Here is a 24,639-nt window from a genome sequence, read left to right as displayed (position 1 = left end):
TTTTTTTTAAAACAATAAGTAATTACTTATTTATAGCAACTTCAGTTGGCTAATGGAAATAACTGAAAGAATCTTTTCTATGCCCGGCGGATTATCTTATAGGTATCGCAGGTGCAAATGCCGCGGAAACGACTAAATACGAAGACAAATGGCTCCCCGCAGGACTTAAGGAGCTGATTTTTCTCCGCGTGGACAAAAGCTGTGCGAAGGGAGCACTGAACCTCATCGTTCCATGAGTTATCAGCCGATTCTTCCACCAAATAAGTGTGGAAGACATTGAGCACCTGAAGCGATCGTTCCATGCGCGGTGTGCGAGGCAATGCCAGTAACTGGATATATGGACGAAACTTTATCCAGCGCTGGCAATCCTTGATGTCCACGTCAATGCCCAGATCGATAATCATTAGCTTGCAGTCGTGATCATGAATGGCCCTCAAGATGTCCAGCTCCATGGGTCCCTTGAAGCACTTCTGCAGCTCCTCCGTGATGGTGAAGCCCAGTTCGTGACTGGGAGTTTGCATGGTCCAAGGATAGCGTCGATTGGCAAAGTCGTACGCCAACTTCTGGCGGCGCTCCTGCTCCATCCTCAGCTTGTCTACCACCTCATCTATGGGTTTTATGTCCCGGGATCCGCGGAGCAGAAAGTCCACCTGGTTCGACGCCGTTCGCTCCTCCACCTCCTGGTTTAAGGCATTCTCAGCATCCTCGTTCTCGATCTCCTCCCTTTCGGCTCCTTTGCAGCAGCGCAGCTCATGTGGCGGCATGTAGAAAGGATAGCCCACCTGGGAAAGGTAGATATGCCAATCCAGTCGATTGAAGGGCTCCCGGGGCACAAAGAATTCGTCCGGCTTGGTCTCGATGCGACAGACATTCTCGTCCAGGATCAATGGCCATAGCACGTCGAAGAAGGGGCTACCCAGCGTTCGTTTGTCTTCGGAGATATTCATTTTGGGTACTTGGAATTTCTATTCATGTAATTTGGCCTGGCTAGCAAATGTGTGTTTGTGGGAGAATTTCCGTTGCCTCGCTATCAAATGCTTAATAGGGTGACACAAATCTGCCAGCATCTACATCAAAATACACCTAGAAATATTTGGATTCCTTAATTTAAACCACGAACTCAATATACATTATTTCAACAAATTTTTACATGTTTACAGAGCTTATAGCTTGTAGTTTAAAATAAGATTTAAAATTTATAAAATTTATATATTTTTCAAAAAATTTCCAGCAGTGAAAGCACCTCCCTTCCCCTATCAGCGAAATAAATCAGCCACTGGCACGCCCCCTAATAACAATGCCCCTTCCACATTTTTCTATACCTAAACTTGTTTGTTGGCATTTGTTGCCAAATTTATGCGCACTCACAGGCAATAAGTAAGTAAGTATTCTCATCGGGAATCGGCAACAACAATTTGCGTAAATTTTACGACATTCCATGCCGTATATTCACGGTAGCCGACGATCGCCATTATTTTATGAGCTGAAACAGTGAGGTGAAACTGGATTTTATGAGGGAATGCAGGCGCAACAAGATGGCCGCGATTTTCATTATGCCCCAGTTCGAACATACATATATATATATTAGTTTTAGGGGGCGTGGCAGATCCGAGGGCCAATGGCTGTGACAACGGTGACGAGTTTTCGGGCTCATTAGCTTTTATGGCTGTGCTTTTATTGCTCGCGGCGTGGCAGCTTTAATTTCAAACACAAAGTGTTGCCTATCGCAGGGCGCTCGGGCTTTTTGGTTTTTGGTCCTCCGCATGTGAGCAATAAATTTTCATAAATCAATTGTGCGTGCCACGTTGAACACAATCGGAGGCACCTAACAAAAATCCAATCCACAAAAGGTTTGAATTTAGATTTATGTCGGTGCAGCGAAAACCGAGTGACGAATGCCTATTTTACGCTTCGATATTCGAACACTTATTGTTTTAATATTCAGCGCCAGTGCAAAATTTTGATTCTAACCAAGGATTTTAATTTTAGCAGGAAGATTTATCGCATCTGGTTAACCAGTTGCCTTCTAATTTTTAAATTACTTTTTATTTCGTTTCATCTATCAAAACGCGACGACTTTTTCCAGCTCTCTGGCCACAAAAAAACAAAAAATTGTCGTCTATATACGAGATGTGTATAAAAATTTATGTGTATATTTATTGTGTTTTATTGGGGCACTTAAGCGTCAGACTGTAAGAGAATACCGCGAGAGTAAAAACCCAAAGAAAAACCGAAGACAGCTGTATAAAAAAAAAAGTTAAGGAAAAAGTCATGCAAAAGAAAAACTGAAACAAGTAAGGACAACTGAGACGCTTATTGACATAAAAGCCAATCATTTTCAAATGGCTTTAAGCATTCGACAAATGGTGAAGCAGCCCCAACATCAAACAGAAAAAATAAACAAAGCTCGAGCGTAAAACTGGAGTCGTACATTTTTTTTTTTTTTTTTTTTTGGCTATGCATTCGAGTTGGCACACCGCACAGAAAAAGCCACAGGAACTTCCAGTGGATGCACTTTGAACCCGTTTGCGGTTATGAGGTTCTCTACATAAATAAAAGCCTTACTGCATTTTTTTTGCAAGAAAAATAGATACGCGGAATTCAGCTTCTCAAAAGGACATGCTTGAATATGAAGGAAACTAAAGGGACTTTTTAAACTTGCCATCGTCAGACTATTGAATATGAATTAAATTATCACTGGAGTGTGAAAAAAAATGTGATTGATGCAGTGCTGTTCATCCATCAATCATCGAAAAACACTGGTGCAATGTTCTCCTTGTTGATATCCTTTATGCAAGCTTTTAGCTACAGCAGCTCATAAAAAAAACTAAATTGACTATTATTTTACAATTTGGGTAGTTTTAAATTTGTAAAAATATAATGTGCGAAATATTTCTTTTGTTTCTCAATTCTCCATTTCGACAGCATCGTTTTAAAAAAGTGTCTACCGCCATAAACAAGAAAATTTATTATTGAAAACCTGTTTTTTCCAGGTTTTGATAAATATATATTTCAAAGTAGCAACTTAAATATTCTATTATTGTTATTTTGTTCCGAAAATTGGGCAGCGGACTAAGAACATAAATTCGCACACATTTGCGTGGGTAGTTGAACATGCATGGAATGGTTCCTTGAACATTTTCCGAATACACCCACATTCATATGGTGTGAGTCGAGTGAAAGTCGGACGACAGCTTCTTTATTTCAGTTCAAGGCCGGGTATTCATAAGCAAAACAAAACATACGAACAAAGCGCTGGCTCAAGGCACCTCAAGAGATTACCTCGGTCTGGGAACCTGGACTGGCTTACAAATGAGTCTGCCACCTCAAATAACAAAGCGAATGCGGCACGCACCACAACACTGAGAAAAAAATGGCCTACAAGTCATTTCTAAAGAATATTTTACTAAAACTAAAGAGAACATGATTTGCTTTTAAATATTATCAATATTGCATCATAAATATATACTTCTTATGAAATAATCCCATAAAAGGTCATAAAATTTGTACCTTAAATAAGAACTATCAACCATTCCAAGCCAATACATTTTTCGCAGTGTAGCAACAGCAGCAATAGATGGTTGAAGTGATGAATTTCTGGCCGGCCAGGCATTAATTCCATTTAATTATTATGACACCAGGGGCAGCGCAAACAGGCCGCAATAATAGTGGACGCTGACAAAGAGATTACAAACACCTTGGGTGCTGAGTGCTGCTTACCAGGTTTGCCCCAAATCCCCAGATGCTCCAATCTATTCTAATGGCTAGTGTCGTGCCCAGCGATTTGCGAATCAGCTAAGGGAACATTTGTCATACGCCATGTGGGCGCGTGTCGGCGTACGCGGCGAATGCGCAACGTGTGCGAAACGGTCACAAAGTTTGCCGCAACTTGGGCCAAGTTTTCCGGCTCAACTCGAGCGGGAAAAGCGTCGAGCAGGACTAGTACAACATCGTTTTCACGCTTGCCCTGCCAAGTGAAACCAATTTGCGCATTTTGTCTGCATCGCAAGGCATTCCATTGGATCGTCTTGTTCCTGGTCTTATTCCACTTCTTGTTTTTGGCTGCAGGCTGCCAAGGAGTGGCAGTCGCTTTAAATTTTCCTCGTCCTGCACTTGACATTCAATTTTCCCTCGGAGCCACAGCCGTCTAATGAATGCAATAGCAAATTCGACCCAACTGCTGATTACGATTTCCCTTGGGCGCAGTCCAAGCTATCAGTTGGCTGGAGGATCCTCAAGACGCTTGGGGTGCGATGAAACTGGGTCTCAATGGGAACTGAAAACTCTGCACTTGACTAGAGGGATAGTTTTGCGCTTGACCATTGTCGCTCCATCTCTCTCTCCACGGCTCTAGCCGTCTCTTTCTCAGCGAACGTATGAGGGTGTGTGTGTGTGTGGTCGTAAATCAATATTTAAGCTGGGTATAGTATGCTCGTTTAGTCTTTGCCGGATGGTGTGGAGCCTTTCAGCTAGAGTTTAAAAATAAAAAAAAAAAAGCAACTCATTCAACTCGTTCAACGACTCAATAAATGTTGCAAATGCGATGCTCTCTACGTATTTATTTATACGACAGCGAAATGGGGAAAACAGGGAGATATTTGTGGAGAATGAGGAGGATTCTCCCAGGACCTTCGCTTCGGTCCGGAGTCTATGGATTTTCGTTTCATCTGCAGAGGCAACACGAAAACATTTCCAAACACTATTTATCTTTATTTGCCTCTCGTTCTGGCCATCGTTTTTCCCCCTCTCTCGCTCTCTCTTTCCATTTCGATGTTGAAATTCCAGCACCGGGCAGTGATATTTGTTATTTGCTAAACGAAATATACACTGGCGTGTCATTAGTCATGCTTTGCTGCACATACATAAACACGTACTCTAAAGCTGGCCAACGTTGCGTATACTTGATGCGCCAGTGCCATTGCCACTTCACATCCACGAATGCCCATTCATAACTTAACTCTTCGATTATAGCATTGCTTTTCGAGCTTTAACTTTATTCCTAATGTTGTCGTAGCCCTACTCCATCAATTTGCAACAAATGTTTCGTTTCCATTTTGGTTTGCACAAAACTTAACGCACAATTTATGCAAAGTCTATTAAAATGCAAACGTTTCAGTTAATTACGGCGAATTTCAGTTTCCAAAGTCCTTAAGCGAAATTAGCAAGTAACTTTTCAAATATCGACTGCAAGAATAACAACAAAGTTTGCTCTTTTTCCTCGCTTTTCCACCCCCGCTCGCCAAACCCACTGTGTGGCAAGTTAAAAGCGCTAAACGTTTTATTACCACCAGCGCAGCGCGGAAAACTCCCGGCCACTTTCATGAAAAACCTAGGAAAACCTTTGCTGCGGTTGCCTCCAGCTGAAACTGCACTTGACGTACTACTTATGGTTGCTGCCTCGTTTCGGTATTTAGTATTTGTCGAAAATTGAATTTTGATTCTAAATTTATGATCATTCTGACACAGAAACTTATTCAAACACATCTTCACACATCTTTAAAATTCTCTTTATATATAAAAATATAATATAATTTATTATATAAATAATATTCTCTTCTTGACTTCTATACATTTTTAAGTAATTGTATATCATTCAATTGACCATCATTTCGCCACATATTGCGCACTTATTGCGCAACTGGCGTAATATTGTTAGTTGGAGTATCTAAGTGATTATCCCCTGAATTCATGCTCCGATTCCCTGCTAATTCTGACCGGGTCTCCAGAGGCTGTTAGCCCTATCAATGGCAAATCGCAATTGACGCCAACAGGAATATGCCTACATTTTGCTCATATTAACGCACCTAATCAATATGGCCCAAGGGCGAGTACGTAACGGGCCAACTGTTTGCCCATGATTGTTGGCCCAGCGTACTCGCGAAATGGCCGAAAGCCAATTGTGCCATAAATAATTAGACAACTTAATTAGGTTTCACTTAAACTTCAACAGACGCTGATATTTAGACAGCTTTAAGACTGAATAAACTTGAAGATAAAGCCAGGCAAACCACGAAACCAAAAACATTAAACAAAAAAACAATAATAAAAGAAGAATCCCAAAAATATGGGCAGAATGCAGAATGCTCGGCACTCAAAGTAAATGCAAATAAATCGGATTTCCACAAGAACAGCAAAAAAAAGTGTGGAGGGAAAGCGGCTTCTAAAAAGCAAAATAAAAACAAACAAAGCTGGAAACTACCAGAGGCGATGGTTCCACCAAAACCGTGACCAAAACCAAGAAACATGGCCAGAAATAGGACTTACAATCAAAACTTGCCCGTGGGCAGGTGGGTTGATTTGTGTGCCTAATGCGGTATGGATAGAATACAGCAAGAGAAAAATAAAATTATATACATAATTTATTTATAGTATATGGAATTTTTAAGATATTAAATGCAGCCTGTTTTATGTAGAATTTTAAAGGAACTATAACTTTTTCACTTACTTATTATGACATCTTGTCCATACACTTAAACCTATATATGTTGTAACATCCTTTCAGTTTTTAACTTAAGTACTCCATCTTGGTGTAGTAACCACTTATTCTACAAGTGTATGTCTGTGTGCAGCTTCAGCTATGGCTCCCCCTTCAGACCCTCGGGTTGCCTTAACAGATTGAAACAATAAACTCAAATTGCCCCAGCGGACGAGGGGGGCAGTGGGTTTGAGTTCGGGTTGAGTTATCTGCTGTAAGTTGAGCCGATAACTTTATACGCACAATTCCATTTGATTGATGAGATTTATGCTCGCAACGCCCACCGTTCACGTATTTTGATTTTATTTTTATTTAGTCGTCTTATTTCATCTGCCCTCTGTTGCTGTTTCATCGCAAAATCAAGTGCCTGGCTGTTGCTTCTTTTATTTTATTTCCTGCTGGAGAAAAATATATAAAGAAATCGCAGACAAACAAAAACAAAAGAATGAAATATATAAAACATTTAAAGCCCTTCAGCAGGAGCAACATGTTGGCATACGGACCAAATTCCCTTATGCCAAGAGCCTCTTTTGACCCACTTCAGGATACTTTTTGGCTACAGTATATGGCAAATAAGCCAAGTGGATTTATTGTCACAGAAATGTAATCCCTGTCTTCGTTTGTTTCATATTTAATTGGCTTCTTCGGAAGAGAAACGCCGAGCAGCTTTCATTAGTGGCAGTTGCAAGGGAAATTCATCAGCCTTGATCATGATTAAATCGTATTATTGAAAATCAGTGCTATCGAAATTTACTGCGGCTTAAGTTACTTTAAGTAAATATATTCGGAATATTTTTGAATTATTGAATAATAAATTAACTAGGTCAAAGGAAAACAAGTTTTAAGGATAAGGGACATTTTAATATCACTGCACCATAAATTCATGACACCATCCGAATCTTCGGTTACTTGAATCGACGTCGCCCAGCCTCCTCCTCCTTTCGAGTGCTCCATTCATTCCGCCCCTCAGCTCCTTGAGTGCTTTCTGGGTAAGCTCCTGCATCCGTTATCGCTGTCATCCTCCTTTGGCTCCGTTACGAGTTCCAGATTCATCTCCAGCATTCCGAGATGCATTCGCATAAAGAGTCGACACGGAAATTGCAAGTATCGTTGATTCATTTGATCGCTTTGCAAGGCAAATGGGCGCACGGACTCCGAGTTCACCGGCGCCGGACTCACGGTCATTAATATGCATGTTTATTGGGTGCTGCAGCTGGAAGAACAGAAGGAGCAAAGGAGGCGAAACGGAGAGGCAACGGAGGAGCGAGGACCAACGATGCGTTGCTATCCCGCTGTGCAAATTACAAGGGGCTTACTCTTTCAAGGATGTCCTCCATCAGGTGCTTCACAAAGAGGAGGCTCCAGTCGCGAGCTTGATTTTTGGGGGCCAGTCAAAATTAGCAACGCTCCGACGGCAGCGATAAAGTTCCACTGTGACGCCATTTAACTTGCTGTCAAATTTTCGCATGCGACGTCAAGGGAAACTCCTGATGTACTTAGACGTGTTCCCGTTTTCAAAATATTTCAATACAGATTTTAATATTTTTGTCAGAAAAAAAAAAAAATAAATTTGTTTATATTTTCTATCATATGGAATTTTACAAAGCTTTGTATAAAAACTGAACAAAACTTTAAAGTTAAGCTGCAAAAATGGCAATTTAAAATACCCGAAGCAGTTAATAAAGCTTATTTTTTAATTTGTATCTAGTTACGTTAGCTTTCCGACAGATCCATTTGATATTGCACAGTAATTTTTGTAGAAGGTCTTCCATCTATATATTAAATATTAAATTTATTAGTATATTTAGTTTAAACTTTCATAAGGAATAAGATTCAAATATAAACTCACATCCAGTAACATTGCACAGCGTGTGTCCATTCAGACTCAAATGGGTTAACTTGGGCAGTTCACTTTTGATATTCACAAAGTAAACGAATACTTGACCACGCTGATCATTTGAATTGTTGTTGGTATACGGCATTAGTGGACTCAGAAAAATCTATTAAATATTTATATTCCAAGTGTGAAACGGAAATAGTTGGAATTGAGCTCACCCCGCTATGCCCATGAATACCGAATGTTGCGGACCACTTATTAGATGAATTTGGACCTGATGGGGCTGTGAATATGCCCATATATGCACTACCATCTTCGACCGTCTCGTATTTAAAGTAATTAACACAATAATTGTAGGGCACGTTTACTATCTGAGCTGAGCTCAGAAAGATCCAAGACAAAGTCAGCCAAATGATTAACATTCTAGGAACCGCTCTTTATAAAGTCGAAACAATCACTAATCGCGCCATATACAGCATATGCTGTATATATACTTGAAATTCCCGAACGTCACTTTCACTTTTGTATGAAATACTTTTTGCACAAAAATATATATAGTATTAAATATACAAAGAGTTTTTAGCTTTATTTTTCACTCTAAATGTCATTTGATGCGTTAGAGTAATTCTGGTCTTGGGAAATGGGTCTGTAAGATATTAAAAATCAGTGATCAGTTAAAACAGCAAAGAAATATGCATTTTCAACTCACATTTTTCACTGGAGCACACTTGTCGATCGTTGATATACAAAGATGTCAACTTGGGCAGCGCGGTGGTGATGTTCAAGAACTCCACAAAAACCTCGGCCGGCATTCCCCTTACAATGTTTGTGGCGGCCTCAGTCTTATTGGGATACGTGTTCATTGGACCCACAAACAACTTGGGAATACATGGGAAGTTCAAAGATACAGATCTACATATGTATAGGATGTATAACTACTCACGTCGCGCTTTCCTTCCATTTCGAATGTCGCCCGCCAGTTTAAAACTGAATTTACTTTTAGTGCCGCGTTGGGGGCCGAGAAAATGCCTATATAGATCTGTTCTTCGTTTTTCATCGCATATCTGAAGTGTTCATCGCAGTAGTGTTGGGGCACAATAAGCCCCAAAGTTGCGCCTGCACAAAGAACCAATAACGTAAACAAGGTGATTGACATTCTGGTTTGATTGACGAGTCTGGTTTGCATAAGGTCTGAAGACTGACTGTTTCCATTTAAAGCTCTCCGATGATTGTATTTTTAATAAGAAGCATTATCACTAAAGAACTTACTTATATAATGCCTATTTAAAACGACTGAATTAGATTACTCATTTGCTGATAACAAGCTGCTAGAATGAAATAAAAATAATAAAATTGAAACAAATAGTGCCAACATATTTTGAAGTTGAAAATGAGGAAATCCACAGCGAGAACACGCCGAGTTAGTCGGGCACAAGTATTTTTCGAAGGTGAATTTAATTTTCCTGCTCTCATTTGTTGTCTGCCGTCGCCTTTGTCTTCTTGGGAAATTGCATTTTTCATCTTTTCCCATCCCCTTTGTGCGCTGCTCTTGCTCATAAGTCTTGCATTGTCATGCAAAAGTGCAGCAAATTAATTTGTTTTACTTATCAACTGGGTGGGTAGCCCGAAAAATTTGTCTCGAAATTTCCCCTTTTCTTGGAAATATGCATTTTGTTTTGTGTCATTTGGAGTGGCCTCTTTCCAGGTCATAAAATCATACGAACGAGGGCGCTCGAGTTCTGGCAAGGATAACGATCCTTGGTCCATTGACTGTGATGCGAAAGCCACTCGAATCGCATTCGGTTGTTGACATCCCCAATATAAGTTATCAACATGAGACCCAAACACTTACGCCCAACGACCGACAACCGACAACACTAAGCTACTTTTAATGTTTAGACACAAACACAAGGACGACGGCGCACACCAACACAAACGCAAACACACTAACACACTTGCACGCGCACAGACACAGTTGCACGCTAAGGGGTTTCGGCATGAAGTTAATAAAAGTTCTACGACATTTTGACCTGGAAAATATTGCAAAAATAAAATGGCTGCCGGGCTGTTGCTTCAGCAGCATTTTGCTTCGCCTTCGCCAGTTCGCCGCAGGTTTTCCAGCTGCGGTTTTCCAGCTGTGCCGACAGACGCCAGAAAGTATGCTTTAAATAGTGGCATAGTAAAATATTTACTTTGGCGCAAAAAGGTTGCTGAAAACGGGGGGTTAAGGGGAAAATAAACTTTTGCTGACCGGCAAAATGAAAAGCGAAGGCCGGGCGAGTCTAGCAAAAAAATTCATTAAAAGGGATAACGACTCGCATACTTGCGTGTGTTTGCACTCGACGTGTTTGTGTTTGTGTCTGTATGTGTGTGCGGTCCAAGGATTAAGGACTCGGCTGGAATTTTTGTAGTCCCATTTACTAACATATTATGTAAAGTAGCCAAAATCCATGCTTAGTTAAAGAACTTGGTGGCCATTTAAATAGCAATCTGCTCTAATTAAATGACCAATGCGCTCGATTTAATTATCAACTTTTAATTGCGGAATTACATCAAACGCTTTCTGCTTTGCGTTGATTCATTAAACACTTTTGCGTTGGCTTAATGTATTAGTTAAGCATCATTCTGTACATTCGCAATCATTATTGGATTTATCGAATGACAGCCATTGTGTAATTTGCATATTTGAAATTTAAAGGGTTCACGTAGATGGTCAGTCGTAAAATTTAATAATCCAATAGGTTGTGGAAAATACAATTGCTTTTCGTAGCTATTGGCAACAACATCGTTTGTATGTTGTCTGATTTATGTTTAATTAATAAGGCATTTTTTCAACAAATATCTCTCTCAATTATAATTGGCATTAATTTCCAAATTTATCTAAAAATTAACGCATACCTAAGCGGCTGTCTTTGTTTGGTTAATTTTCTTTTTGGACGGAGAACACTGTTTATAGGTTTTTAACAATTTTTTAGAAAATGTCACAAGTTATCAGAAAAGCTGAAAGATCTCTAACGATATGATAAAACCTGTTTTACCCATTAATTTCTCCCATCCATATAATATAGTTCTGATTAAAAAATGTTTTTCTCATATTTATTTTATTCAATTTTCGTAAGTTTAGAAATAATCGAAATATTTTTGAGTGTACGAATTCGCCTGCAATGCAGAATGCAGCGGCAACCAGGGGCGAATCAATTTGGTTGTCTTTGAGGCTGCCCCATCGAAACACTGCTTAAGCTTTCCCAAGTGGGGCAACTTGGAGCGCGGGCTAATTCATTTACAATATTGCGCATACGCCACGTGGCTGGCAGGCAAATTAAATTATGCATTGCCGGAGTGCAGAGCTGTGGCCGGCAGACGGCGGCAATCTCGACAAAGCAAGTTTGTAATTAATCAAAGTGCAACAGGGGGTAGCATCCGCGGCAATAGCAACAACTGCCGGAACAACAACCACTTTGGGTTCTGCGTTCGAGTTTAAGCAGCATTTAAAGTGAATCATTAACTCTATTACCTGACTTAACCCATCCACCCGCCTGCATAATTTCATTTAAAATGCAAACTTCACAACTTTTTACAAGTCAAGCATGTTGATGCGCTTGTTTATGCTCCCCTGTCCTGCTCAGTTGCTTTTCCTTCGCCCACTGCTGTCTCATTAACGTCAACTTAATTTGCTTGCATTATACAATTTCATTTCGTACGCTTGGATATTAAATTATGTACCGCAGATCAAAGTGCCTGATCCTTGGCAGAGGAATCTTGGAGAGATAATATTTAAGTGGTCTTCCGGCGTGCCTTTCAAACTATTAATATATTAAATGTTGCTTACACAGATTTTCTACGTCAACACCTTGATAGTTATTCAAAAAGCCTTTACAATTTATTAGATTTCCTAAACAGCCTGTGTGTCATAACTACATCGTTACGTAATGTTTGTTAAGCTTATATGGTGAGCACTCTCCGTATGTACATATTAATGAATCATATTTTCTTCCTTAATTGGCATGCCAGAAAATATTCTCCCAATATGGAAGTAATCAAATTCTGCATATAGAATTTCATTGCCAAATTTCAAGGCAGACAATGCATCCAATCCCTTGTACTAATTGCTCGATCTGTCTATGAGATGTTCTAGCTTTTCTGGCCAACAGCAAACTGTCTGCATCAACTTGAATGTGAACGTGAACATCCGCATCAGCATCTCCACAAGTTCGGCCCGCACTGCAAATTGCAAGTTAACTGGGTCCAAAAGCCCGCACATTTTGACGCCCTAATTGGCAATCTGGGCCAAAAGGAGGGGGACTCTGGGAAAGAGAGTTAAGCGTTGGTCTACGGCAAAATGGAGCTAAATTGTTGTTTACCTGCAGCTGATAGCGGCGGTAATGTCTGCACTTCTCGTGCAATTAACAAAAACCACTGATGGGAAAGGCGCATGATTTTGAAAGAACACGAAGGGAAGCTGGCTTCGGCAAGCCGAAGTTTATATACCCTTTGCAGAGCTTATATTTAAACAAATAACAGAGTAATATATATGCCTAATTGGGCAAATTTATGAGGCAAGTGTGCGTAAAAACCGGACAAACAGACATGGCTATATCGACTCGCCTCTACATACCGATCAAGAATAAGTATTTATTATATATAATATTATAAAATTTCGAAGTATCAATGTTGGGACAAAGTAATAGGGGTTTCCTATCACCAACTGCAACGCACAAGAGGAATTGCGTACAATCAAGCAGCAATAAAAGTGCAATTCTTGGCCAATGATTTTTGACTTCTGGGCTTGAGACTTGATTGATGTCGAGAGCGGAGTTTCTGGGGGAGAATCCTAATTAAACTATATCCTCGAAGTCGCGAATCTGCAATTGGCTGGCGAGTCTAATCTAATCAGCTTTGTCTACTCCACAGGGCCAGCCAGCAATTTTCCCTAATGGTTGCACTTTACTTGGCCCTCAGCCAGTTCATTCCACTGCCATATGCACTACCACTCGGATTGAGAGCCACATTTTGGCCTTCATTTTGATTACCCAGTTCGTTGGGTCGTTCTCATGGTGTGTTTTTATTCGTTATTTTTTTTTTTTTTTTTGGGTTCGCCTCTGGAAATTAAAATAAATTAACAAATAAAAGTCTGGCCTCAAGTTCGGCTTGGTGGCCTGCCCTCAACCTGTTTGCCAATTGAAGGCCATAAATAACGTCCCATTCTTGCCACCTGATGCTGACTTCAATTACGCGTAATAAATTACAAAGGAATATGAGACAGCGATGCTGCTGACGGCACTGCTTTTTCCTTCCTGCACATAATTAAGTGGATTTTAATGAGACTCGGAAAGGGAGCCAGAAAACCAAAAGTTGGCCAAGTTGTTTGGCCTGTGATTTTGAGTTGACAACGGTTTTTGGCCAAAGTTACAAAGCTTTTCAATGGGAATTAGATCTGATTAACAATTTGCACAAATATTTTCCTGAGCGCATTTAAATTTAAGTGCAAAATGGAAAGCTACCAAAGTTAATAAGATGAAAGTATATGACATAATTAACCCCTCGCCATGAACAAATGCTTGGCTTTGGAATCAGTTTATTACGGCCACTTCAGGACATTGTTTCGCGGCGCTCCTTCTTCTTCGATTTGCTCCGCTTGGCTGGCTGCGGCTTCTGCTCCTTCACTTCCTTCGCAGCCGTCTCCTCGAGAATCCGCTGGAAGAGCAGAGCACTGGTTTGCCCATCCAATTGACGGCTCTCTCCGAATCCCGGGTTGCTGTTGGAGCTGTTGGGGCTGGTGGCAAAACTCTCGGCCAAGTAATTCCAGCCACGTTGCGCGGTGGGGACGCTCAGCTTATCGAGCAGCCGGTTGGCCAGCTGGGGAATTATGGGCTGCAGCACAATGCCGCTGAGCCGCAACGCGTTCATTGTCATGGCGATTATGGTCTCCAAACGGGCCTGGTTGCCATCCGGTGCTCCCGCCTTCAGCGTCCAGGGCTTGGAGCTCTCGAAGAAGTTGTTGGCCGCATGCAGAGCCGCCATCGTTGTGTCGGCCACCAAGTGGAAGTGATTGCACTCATAATGCGAAGCGCATCGCTCTGCAAAATGCGAAACATTCAAGGCAATTGAAAATAAATGTAGCAAAAATCTAAAAACCTTAAATATTTATACACTACTTCTATAACAGATGAATGAAATTTAATTCAATTTATTTAAGTCAAAGGAATATGTAAAAATAGGCCAGATAAGACTACACACAGTTCTTTGTGGTTTTCCCAACAGATTATTTTAATCAATCACTTATTAATTAAATTTCCAAAATGGAATATAATTTTAAAGCTTATAAGAAATTTTAAGTCTAACCTTAAGACCAATTTATGCTAAATCCTACACACTTTTTAGGTGATTATAATCCAATTTTTGTTCAAGTGCAGACAGTACAATATACAATATACAAAATGATGGCTTCACTTGGCGCACTTAAAGACATAAGCTCGCTGGCTTGGCCACACTCTCGAGTGCACTTGCCGCACGGAGATTGGCCGGAAGTGCTTCGGGCAGATGCGGATGCGGATGCAAACGCAAATGCAGATTATAAACCATCTCTATCTCGAGAAGGCGCCTCTTCAGCTCGAGCCTGGCTGCTTAAATATTAAAATGACAAAGCAGCACTCCACTCCATTGCAATCCACTCACCTGACAGCTGCAGAAGCGAATCCTGCAGGCGTTTGGCCGCATCCAGGCTCCGGAGGAGATCCGCCAAGTGCTCCGCGCTGGTTGATGGATAGATTTGGCCGGGATTCAGCGACTTGGCACTGGCACGCGATAGCAGATTGCCCAGGGTGTCCGCCAGCTCCGAGTTGAGGATGCGCTGCGCCTTTACGTGGCTGTAGTCTGTAAGCAAACCAGAGCAGACAACTTGTCAGTTTGCCCCGCGAAGATGGAAAGCAAAAGAAAGACGACTCTCAGCCGAAAACAATGTCATTACTTATAAGACAGCAAGCAATAAATTAGTATAAAACTTTTCCAAAAACCCTATTTTCTAAATCATTAAAATATAAGGGATTTCTTGACCAACTGTGAAATAAACAGATTTAATTATATCGCTTCATGACCTTCTTTTCATCAAGTGCCGACACAGAAAGAATAAAAAATGTCACCGAGAGACGGGTAAGCGAACTTAAGAGTTGTATTTTCACATTCCACTTAACTTCCGTTTGGCCCAGCATTAACTGCTTACGGATTCGCCAATATGCCTGGCCGCCCATTAAGGGGATTAGCATTACGAAAACGTAACCAGAGTCCATGGAGTCGGTAGTTGCTGTTCTTCGAGCAAAGCCGTTTAAGATAAAATCCGAATAACTTAACAACAACAAGCGAGGCGAGGAGTTTTCCCCTCATTTTCCTTTGCCGCACAAAATGCTGCTGCTGCTGCAGGTGGCTTTTTGTGGGGAGTAAAGCTGAACACGAAAGGATTTAAGCTGCGCTAATAGTTGCGAAATCTTCGTCCGGAGGGAAATTGAACTGAATGAGGTAGATAGTCTGTGGGATAAACGAGTGATTCCACTATAATACGTATAATGATGTGTCCCCCCGGCGAACTTGAGAAAATTAAGTACACAAGCACTGCATTCATTCAATGCAGTGCAGTGGAATCTATAAGAGAAAGGAAATCGGATGTTACTTCGTGTAAGTGAAACGATTTTCTTGATTTAAATAGCAATTATTAAGTAAGGACACAGGTAATGGAAAATCATCAAATCAAATAAATTCTACGGCAGCTCAATATTTAAGGATTAAGGAGTTCTGCTAGTTGAATTCATAACAACCAACTGGCAAAAATAAGGCAAGTATATCATCGATTGCTAATGGGGCACAAACTCTAGATGCAACTGCAACTTTTGGTAATTAAAAACAAGCACTGCCTGCTGACGGCAAGTAATTATTGTTGGTCGAAATTCCTACTTTTTGATGATCGGATTTCGAAACGAGTACCAAGACCACACCAAGAATTATTCCCTAGCAAATACATTTCGATGGTTTTCTGCATTGGAATCTTCTTCCGTCTCACCTGTGCTGCCAAATGAGGTTTCCTCTTGAGCTTACTCTCTGGGGAAATACAACTGCCAAAAAGTGTTACCTGAAACATTAATTTGTTGCACAACCAGGAGAAATACAGCAAAAAGTTTGCAACCGCCTGAAAAAGGCAAAAGTCTGCTTGTCAACCGAATTCAAATGAATGAGTGTCGAGTTGAGTTGCGTTGCGTTGAGTTCACATGCATAGACGTAAGTTTTCCCAAATCAAATTCATGTCAAGTGTGGAAAATGGGAATTGTTATAGGAACGGCTTCTACCTCGCACTTTCGGCATTTGGCCAATAAAGTTTTGCGCTTAAAACTTTGTTTATTACCCAGAGAATATTACACATAAAAGTATGAAATTAACCTGAAACCAATTTCAAAACCATTTTTAAATGGTGTGCCAAATGCAATCATAAAGAGGTAGCCCTGAAGTGCCATAGAAAACTGAACCGGTCGACTGGCTTTTCATTTTGAATGCATTGAATTTTGATGGCATTGCAAACGTTTGCCTGCCGATGGCCCAAAATGCAATGTGAATTGCATCGAACTTTATTAGCGGCCCCCCACCCATTCGACTGCCAATCGAGTATTGCTTTCTAATGAAATTGTTTCGAAGAGGCCCGCAACACGTGTTGTATTTTATATGTGGCATTACCTGCCTGCCGGAGCTCAAGTCCGGTCCAAAAAGTCCGGGAAACTCTTAACTGCTTACGTGAGCAGCTACAAATTGTGCAAAAAGGCAAAAGTTGCTGACGGCACGAGGAAGCCGTGTACTTGCCACTCGCCACTTGCTACTTGCCACCGACTCTAGACACGCTGCTGCACATGCTGCCACGTGACCGTAGGGGCGGAGAAAGTCCATTCCTCAGACAAATGCAGCCGCTCTTCCTGGTTGTAATATAAATAATACTTTTTTACGTGCCCCGAGAGCTGTTGCCTGTTTTGGCTGCACCTTAAACAACTTGAATAAATTGTCGCTGCTCCACTTTTTGCCATTGCCTGCAGAAAACTTTGACACAATTCTGCAGTGCCCTGCCGTCTGTGTTCGTATTTTTCAACAGCATACCTTGGCTTTAAGTACAGAGGTGGTGCCATCAAATATTTAACAAGCCTCTCTGCAATCGGAGACAGCCATGGTGTCGTGTCGTTCAAGTTGGCCCGGGCAACACGGGGCGTATGGGTTATGTGCCAAACACTAATTTCAAGTTTGCCCTTTAGCAGAATCTGTTTGCCATATCGGATGGACAGGGTGCCAACTATCGGGGTTAAATAGACATTCAGGGAGCCCATAAGGTAAGTGGCTGAAAGAAGACGTATTAAGTTTAAAGAATAAATGGTGCTAACTAGTTCTATTCTTTATCTTTGGGCTTCTTGTATTATGTCTGTATTTATCTTTTTATTTAAGTTTGAAAGTCAGTCTAACTTAGTTCGATTTTAGGTTTATTAAAATATTTTGTGGCTTATAAAACTCTATCGCTTTAAATCGCTTTATTGTAATAGGTTAAATAAAACATGAATTAGCTAGACCAATAATAAAACGTACATTTTCTGAGGTGTTCGATTTTTCTCGGTGGAGGAGGAAATTGCTTATAGACTGATAAGCTCTTATACGCTTTCGTTCTCATATATATTCTCAGAATTTCTTCGCGCCTAATGTGTTTTTTTTTTATTTGAGGCTCTGTACGTAGTGAGATGTTCTCGACAACATAAAAAGAGGATGCAGATGCAAGTGAAATTCATTAATATATTGGATGAGTTACGCCTGCTTACTCACTTTGCTCCGAATGGAGAAATCCTGTGGACCAACCAGAAATATGCGTCAAAATAATCTTAATAACTGACAGAATTAAAGCTATTTTGGTTTTTAACAGCACCTTCTATAGATCGTAGACGCATATGATAGTAAGGAAAATAAATTGAATTGCTAAAATAAGTTTTACTCATTGGTAATTTACCCTGACATCTCAATGAATTATTACTATCAACAACAAGTAGCGGACAATAATAAATTTAAAATATGGGCATTTTTTTCCGATAAGAAATAATGTACACAATACATAAAAAGATGCAGCAGCACACATTATCTTTAGTCTGAAATCTGCCTTCATCGCCAGCGGAATGTCTATCACATTTTGGTTTTACTTGTACGCGTGTTTCATTTTGGTTTTGGCCGTCTATCTACCGGATCACAATTGCCATTCATATTTTAGATATGACACCATGAACATGGGAAATACGTATATTGGCGTTTTTACGGCCCACAAAAGTCAACTTACTTCGTTCTACTGGGAGGCTGAGTTCTCCGCTCGCGGAAGTATCGTATGTACTATAAGAAACGAGGAATGTTCATTTCATAGGGTATGCTGGCATTTCTTTGCAGGATCAAGTCGACTATCTCAATCCGTATCCCGACAATCAAGAGTGCTTTAAAAATATCAAAAGGGGAAATCGCGGCCAAATGTTCGTGATATTCAAAAACATTACCAGCGAGCTGCCCAAGCTGATCAGTTTTAAGCTTAATGGAGAGACATTGTGCACCAACGAAAAATGTGAGTAAAAAAGTTAATAATTTGACTATCAATATTTCATATTTTCGCAGACCCCCCACTCTCTATCACAACTCGCGTAGCTCGGAGAATGACCGTCGATGAAATACCCATTGCATACACATTTAGAAAAATGAATTGAATGGAACAGAGCGTTTTTCACAGTGCCATATAACTCCTATTCAATTCAATTATTATTACTAATACTGCTTTTACCTCATTATTATATTATTATTAAATAAAAATGGATTATTCAAGTGTTGTTATGGCAGCCATAATAGCTTTTGGCGTCTCTTCACACTCTCAAATTTATTCCAAAATACAAAATCTTAGCAAAGTTCGCGATTTTTGAATATTGCGTGATATTAAGTTCCTTATCTGGACAAACCGTAGTGATTTATGATTTTAAAAGAACCTTTTTGAAACATATTTGAATCTAAAATGACGACTGGTTTAGCTGAGAGGTTATCGTTGTCAACAATTGAAATTACTTAACAACAATTACTCAAGAACCTAAAGTTCCATAAAAACGTTTTCAAACTTCCGCAGTCTGCAGTGACAAGTTTATATATTCAAATTTTTCAAATTGAGTGACGCCTCAAGCAAGTTGATTGCATCAACGCACCTCCCCTATTTGCATTTCCTGGCCAACTTTTTCTAACATAACCGCAGATGCTGAAGGTCCTTCGAGGTCCTGCCACTACTTTTGCTTCCTTGCCAGCACCAGCATCTGTTTTATCAAATTCGAAATGCAATTTCTGTGTCGCGGAAGTTTGGCGTGTAATGAAAACTTGAGCATTTAGTAATGATGTTGTCCCCCCAAGAGTTTTTTGCAAACGGATGTCACCTTGGGCCACAATATCGAATTTGCAGCAAACTGATCGAAACTGATGGAAATAAGTGATTTTCCGCCTAATGGACGCCAGTCGACTTGAATTAACGCAAATTTGTCTGCCGCGCGGCATAAATCATTCAATGGCTGAAAAATATGCAAAATGTGCGAGATGTCGAACTTTTGTAATTTAATTATGCGACGTCGTCGCACTGCAGCAGTTCGCACATTTTTATTGAAGCATGTATTCTTTTTTGTTTTTTTGGTTTCAATTTGCTGGCCAAATGCAATAAAAATGCAATTTAATTAGCCGCAAGGCAGCGGGGCATAAAAAAAATTAAAAAGAGAAACATCAACAAGCGCAAATTGAATAAAGGCAAACGTGAAAAGCAGCGCCTGTCTGGAAAATCCGTCGGAAAAGCAAAGTCAGCAATAATTGAAAATTAAATTTTAAGGGCGGAGGGGCGGAGTGATGCAGGGGGCTCTGCGAGGGTACGCCAGCAATTTATGCAAATGGAAAACCCGAAAAAGGTTTGGCGAATCAATCAGAGCGCATCCCGTGACACCCTGCGAAGTGTGTTAATTGCTTTCGATAACCCGTCTCAATGCCATACGTAATCATATCTGGCGGACAATTGATGAATTCCTGACGGAAACTTGCCACCCCCTCCGAAACTGTTTGCCCCATCCGAAATGCAAATGGCTTCAAGTTCGGGATACGAAAACTTTCGTGGCAAATAAACAAAAGTTGCGTCTCGCCTGCTCCAGCTAGACCGAAAACTTTTGGCCAGCTCCTCGACTTTAGTTCCCTTTTTAGGTTTGGCAGCTCGGGCATAAAATTGAAATGCAAATTTAAGCAGAGGTAACCATGGCCGTAAAACTAACGACGACAGATGGCCACTCACATCACATGCGAACACTTCAAGGCAACCTCAACAGTTTCGGTTGATAATTTGATGGAAAAACTATTTGAATAACCGCAGGCAGGGCATTCCTGCCCACAATCCCCCAATGCCCCCACAATCGCCTTTCCTCTGCGATTTGCATGGTGGCCACATGGCATTGCAGCCGCAAAGTGAACAAGCCACAGACATCAAAGGGATTTCGCGGTTTCGATTCACTCACTGCCATCGCTGTGGGCCACGCCCTCCCGCAGAAGGAAGTATCGCAGGCCCTCCATGGTGTACTGCTGCGCTGCCTTGAGGGGATCCACCACGTTGTGCTTGCTCTTCGACATCTTTTGCCCATCGACGGTCCAGTGCGAGTGAACGTACAGCTGTCCAGGAGGTTCCAAGCCGGCAGCCAGGAGGAAAGCTGGCCAGTAAATGCCATGGAACTTAAGGATGTCCTTCCCTATCACTTGCTGCGCCGGTGGCCAGTGGACAGAGAACTGAAATGTTCAAAGTTTAATAATAAAAACCACCTGAATAAACGGCTTGAGCACTCACCTTTTCATCTGGATATCCGACTGAGCTGAGATAGTTGACTAAAGCATCCAACCAGACGTAGACAGTCTGCGAGTCATCATCCGGAACGGGAATGGCCCAGTGTACGCGGTTAGAAGGACGTGATACCGATACATCCGGCAGTGGTTCGCTGAGCGTGTCCAGCAGAATCTTTTCGAACTTGGCCGGACGTATGCGAGCCTCCGTTTTCACCCAATGACGCACATCGTCCTGAAATTGTGACAGTCGAAACATATAGTTCGTTTCCTCGGTCCACTCGACTGGATGCCCAGACTCCAGGGAGTATCGGGTGCCAGTGGCCTCGTCTAATCTCAGCTGGGAGTCGGTGAGGAAGGTTTCGTCAGACACGCAATACCAACCGCTGTAGGCTGCCGAATATATGTGGCCGCGTGTGTAAAGTGTGCGCTAAGGATTGCAATTTTAAAAAGTTAATTAATATTTTTTGGCTAGCAAGGATAGAAGCCCCATTCTTACCCAGAAATTGGCCACTGCCCGCTTGTGGCGATCCTCAGTGGTGCGAATAAAGTCATCCTGCTGGATGCTGGCACTGCTGAAGACCTCTCGATATCGCTGCGATATATCATCACAGTATTTGGCAACGGGCACCCCGTGAAGAGATGCCGCCTGCTGGATCTTGGTGCCGTGCTCATCCGTTCCCGTGCAGAGTCGTACATCCAGCTCTGGATACCTTAGCCTCTGGTAGCGACAATGGGCATCGGCTATGACCGCTGAGTACAGGTGCCCAATGTGAGGAGCTATTCGTTAAAGAGGATTCCTTTTTATTATCCATAATTGTGACTGATTTGGTTTAAAACTGAAATGCTCACCTGCATTTACATAGAAAATGGGAGTTGTCACATAGTGCGAACTGTTGTAGCGAGTTCCCAAGTATTTGAGGCACTTAATTCTTCTAATAATCATCACTTTAAACGCTATTTTAATAAACAAATAAGTAAAAGAACGGCTAAACAATTTGCCGGTTGATTTTATAACATTGAACAGCTGTGCCACCAGTGCTGCCCATCACTCGACTAACAGTGCACGTAACAGTCTCATTTAACATAGATGCACACTTAACAGCGTTTACGCAAGATTTAACGGCTTTAAATTTGAAATTAAATTCAAAAGAATAAATCAAATATTTCCATGCAAATTAAACTTATTTAAATATATTTATATAATAATACAAAATTTATCGTGAAACAATTTAGTTTGTATTTATTTCTTTTAATATGAAACTAATTAAACCGAAATCGAAACGTAACAAAATATAAAAAAGATCAATTGATCCTCGAATTCGGTGCTAGATTTTGACTGCTTCCGGCGGAATACTTTCCGGCCAACTTGCGCGGACGCAGACCCCAACGCACCTGCTGGCGGTGGGTCATTCGCCGAGACCTCTGTGCCTTCTGCTTGGCCTCCACTGCAGCACAGGCCGCTTTGTAGGCCGCCTGCTTGGTCTTCTCGAAGTCCGTCTTGGCCTCGGTCATCTGGCGGCCGAGATTCTCCACCCGGTGCTTGGCAGCCTCCAGGAGCTGCGTCTTCTCGGCCAGCTCCTGCTGCGCTCCACTGGCCACGTTCTCGATATTTGCCAGATTGGACGTGGCGGCTATCACCAGGTTCTTCAGCTGATTGAGTTGCGATTGGGCCTCGTGGGCAGCCGATGCTGCGGCATTGGCATTCGTCTGGGTGTTTTGTAGGGACGAGGTCACCTCAGTGACAACCGCATCCGCCTCTGTCATCTCCTGCTGCAGCTGCTCAACAATCTGCTGCTTTCCGGCCAGTGCCGCCTCCGCCGCCCGAGCGGATTGAGCTGCCTTGGCGGCCAGTTCATTTTTGACCTGGGATGCAGCCGCCTCGGCAGCTGCCATCTGCGAATCGCTGGCTGCCTTGGCCTCCTGTGCGGCTTTTTGGGCAATGTTGGAGGCCTTCTGCTTGGGATCTCCGCGACCAAAGACGCCGGTTCCGGCGCTGCAGCCAGCGCCTTTCTTCGAATTTGGTTCCCCACAGCCTTCGGATCCGCCTCCCATTCCGCCCGCCCCAGCAGATCCTTCGATGCTGGCATCGCCGTACAATCCGGACAGGCATTGCTTGGCATTCGTTTCGGCGGGTCGGTAGTGGAAGCTCTCCAGTCGAGGGAACGCACGCAGCAGTAGCAGGACGAGGAGCAGCGCTTTCGTGCCAGGCATATTCCGATCAAATATTTGGAACCACTCGACGCTGACTCCATTCGGAAAGCCTGGTTTGACTGAAAAACTATCTCGGATATTTCAGCAAGCTAAATGGCGTCTTTCATTGTTTAGAATGGATACATCCTATATATCCGATATCCAGCAGCAATGAATCTATTATTTTTTTTTATATTGATATAATATATTATTTTTAAAAAATTAAGCACTATAAACTCTTTACAAATATATATATATAGATAAATTTTAAATCATGTCCTCTTTTATCTTCCAATAATGATCTTCTGATAATGCCTAATAATGATCGTTTCTAACTTGAAGAGGATGCAGAGCTGATCTACGTTTGCATCATTTGAGCCTTTTTCTTGGCCTCCACTGCCGCACAAGCCGCCTTGTAGGCAGCCTGCTTGGTCTTTTCGTAATCCTGCCTGGCAGCGCCCACTTGCCTGGAGATGCCCTCCACTCTCCGATTGGCCGCCTCCAACAGCTGACCCTTCTCATCCAGCTCCAACTGGGCACCATTAGCGAAAGTTTCAATGTTGCTCATTTGAGCGGTGGCCTCAGTCAAAAGGACTTTCAGTCGATCCAGCTGCTTCTTGGCTTGGGAAAACGCTAACATGGCAGATTCTGCGTTCACCTGTGTGCTGCGGAGTGAGCTCTTAACCTCGCCCACAACGGCCACCGCCTCCTTTTCCTCCAGCTCCAGTTGCTCCATGATCTGCTGTTTGCCGGCAAGAGCTGCCTCCGCGGCTCGAGCAGCTTGGACCGCCTTCTCGGCCAGATCCTGTTTCACTTGGAGTGAGGCTGCCTCTCCGGCGGCCAGCTGGGCGTCATTGGCCGCCTTGGCGTCCTGTGCGGCCTTAAGTGCAATGCTGGAAGCCTTGCTCTTGGCATTGTTTATGCTAAGGCCACAAGAATTTTGCACGCCAAAACCAGTTTCACATTCTTCGGATGATCCTCCACTTGCAGTCTGCTTCTTTTCGCTTACTGGCTCATACAATCGAGCCATATCAGGATCCTTGCTCATTGGCGATGAGAAAACCAATTATAAATTAGGAATTAACCTACAGATTCGAGGGTTAGGACTCACCGTGTCGCTTACCATGATTATGTGGCTCCGCGATCCGCAAGCCAGGCTAAGCAGGAATAGGAACATTGCCTGGCAATAGAGCATAATCTCGATTTCCGTATTTGACAGGCATGGCATCTCCATCCGAATGACAGTCGGAAAAAT

At 42.0% G+C, this 24,639-nt stretch overlaps 7 protein-coding genes across 7 annotated transcripts; 1 reads left to right on the top strand and 6 right to left on the bottom strand.

Annotated features, from left to right (window-relative positions):
• Positions 1-1,159, bottom strand: LOC6606421. The gene has a single exon (XM_002031189.2). It carries the CDS (start codon positions 945-947, stop codon positions 78-80), a length of 870 nt encoding a protein of 289 aa, XP_002031225.1. The 5' UTR covers positions 948-1,159; the 3' UTR covers positions 1-77.
• A 5,219-nt stretch (positions 1,160-6,378) lies between these two features.
• On the bottom strand, positions 6,379-8,848 carry LOC116801654. Its single transcript, XM_032722539.1, has 3 exons — positions 8,531-8,848; positions 8,325-8,475; positions 6,379-8,247 (listed from the first exon to the last, which is right to left on the bottom strand). Exons 1-3 carry the CDS (start codon positions 8,732-8,734, stop codon positions 8,189-8,191), a joined length of 414 nt encoding a protein of 137 aa, XP_032578430.1. The 5' UTR covers positions 8,735-8,848; the 3' UTR covers positions 6,379-8,188.
• A 17-nt stretch (positions 8,849-8,865) lies between these two features.
• LOC6606420 lies at positions 8,866-9,513 on the bottom strand. The gene is made up of 3 exons (XM_002031188.2): positions 9,256-9,513; positions 9,022-9,190; positions 8,866-8,958 (listed from the first exon to the last, which is right to left on the bottom strand). The coding sequence occupies exons 1-3, from the start codon at positions 9,496-9,498 to the stop codon at positions 8,873-8,875; spliced, it is 498 nt and encodes a 165-aa protein (XP_002031224.2). The 5' UTR covers positions 9,499-9,513; the 3' UTR covers positions 8,866-8,872.
• A 4,324-nt stretch (positions 9,514-13,837) lies between these two features.
• Positions 13,838-22,228, bottom strand: LOC6606419 (methionine--tRNA ligase, mitochondrial). Its single transcript, XM_002031187.2, has 6 exons — positions 22,044-22,228; positions 21,691-21,971; positions 21,199-21,621; positions 20,876-21,140; positions 14,988-15,185; positions 13,838-14,389 (listed from the first exon to the last, which is right to left on the bottom strand). The coding sequence occupies exons 1-6, from the start codon at positions 22,135-22,137 to the stop codon at positions 13,902-13,904; spliced, it is 1,749 nt and encodes a 582-aa protein (XP_002031223.1). The 5' UTR covers positions 22,138-22,228; the 3' UTR covers positions 13,838-13,901.
• LOC116801552 lies at positions 18,470-19,189 on the top strand. Its single transcript, XM_032721884.1, has 3 exons — positions 18,470-18,691; positions 18,753-18,921; positions 18,972-19,189. Exons 1-3 carry the CDS (start codon positions 18,491-18,493, stop codon positions 19,058-19,060), a joined length of 459 nt encoding a protein of 152 aa, XP_032577775.1. The 5' UTR covers positions 18,470-18,490; the 3' UTR covers positions 19,061-19,189.
• Positions 22,229-22,407: 179 nt separating the features above from the next.
• LOC6606418 (uncharacterized protein CG45076) lies at positions 22,408-23,420 on the bottom strand. The gene has a single exon (XM_002031186.2). It carries the CDS (start codon positions 23,403-23,405, stop codon positions 22,497-22,499), a length of 909 nt encoding a protein of 302 aa, XP_002031222.1. The 5' UTR covers positions 23,406-23,420; the 3' UTR covers positions 22,408-22,496.
• Positions 23,421-23,616: 196 nt separating this feature from the next.
• Positions 23,617-24,618, bottom strand: LOC6606417. The gene is made up of 2 exons (XM_002031185.2): positions 24,496-24,618; positions 23,617-24,423 (listed from the first exon to the last, which is right to left on the bottom strand). Exons 1-2 carry the CDS (start codon positions 24,616-24,618, stop codon positions 23,743-23,745), a joined length of 804 nt encoding a protein of 267 aa, XP_002031221.2. The 3' UTR covers positions 23,617-23,742.
• Between the last annotated feature and the right edge of the window lie 21 nt (positions 24,619-24,639).

This window comes from Drosophila sechellia, chromosome 3R, assembly GCF_004382195.2.
Source record: "Drosophila sechellia strain sech25 chromosome 3R, ASM438219v1, whole genome shotgun sequence".
Lineage (NCBI taxonomy): Eukaryota > Metazoa > Arthropoda > Insecta > Diptera > Drosophilidae > Drosophila > Drosophila sechellia.
This window is presented reverse-complemented; position numbering and strand designations above follow the sequence as displayed.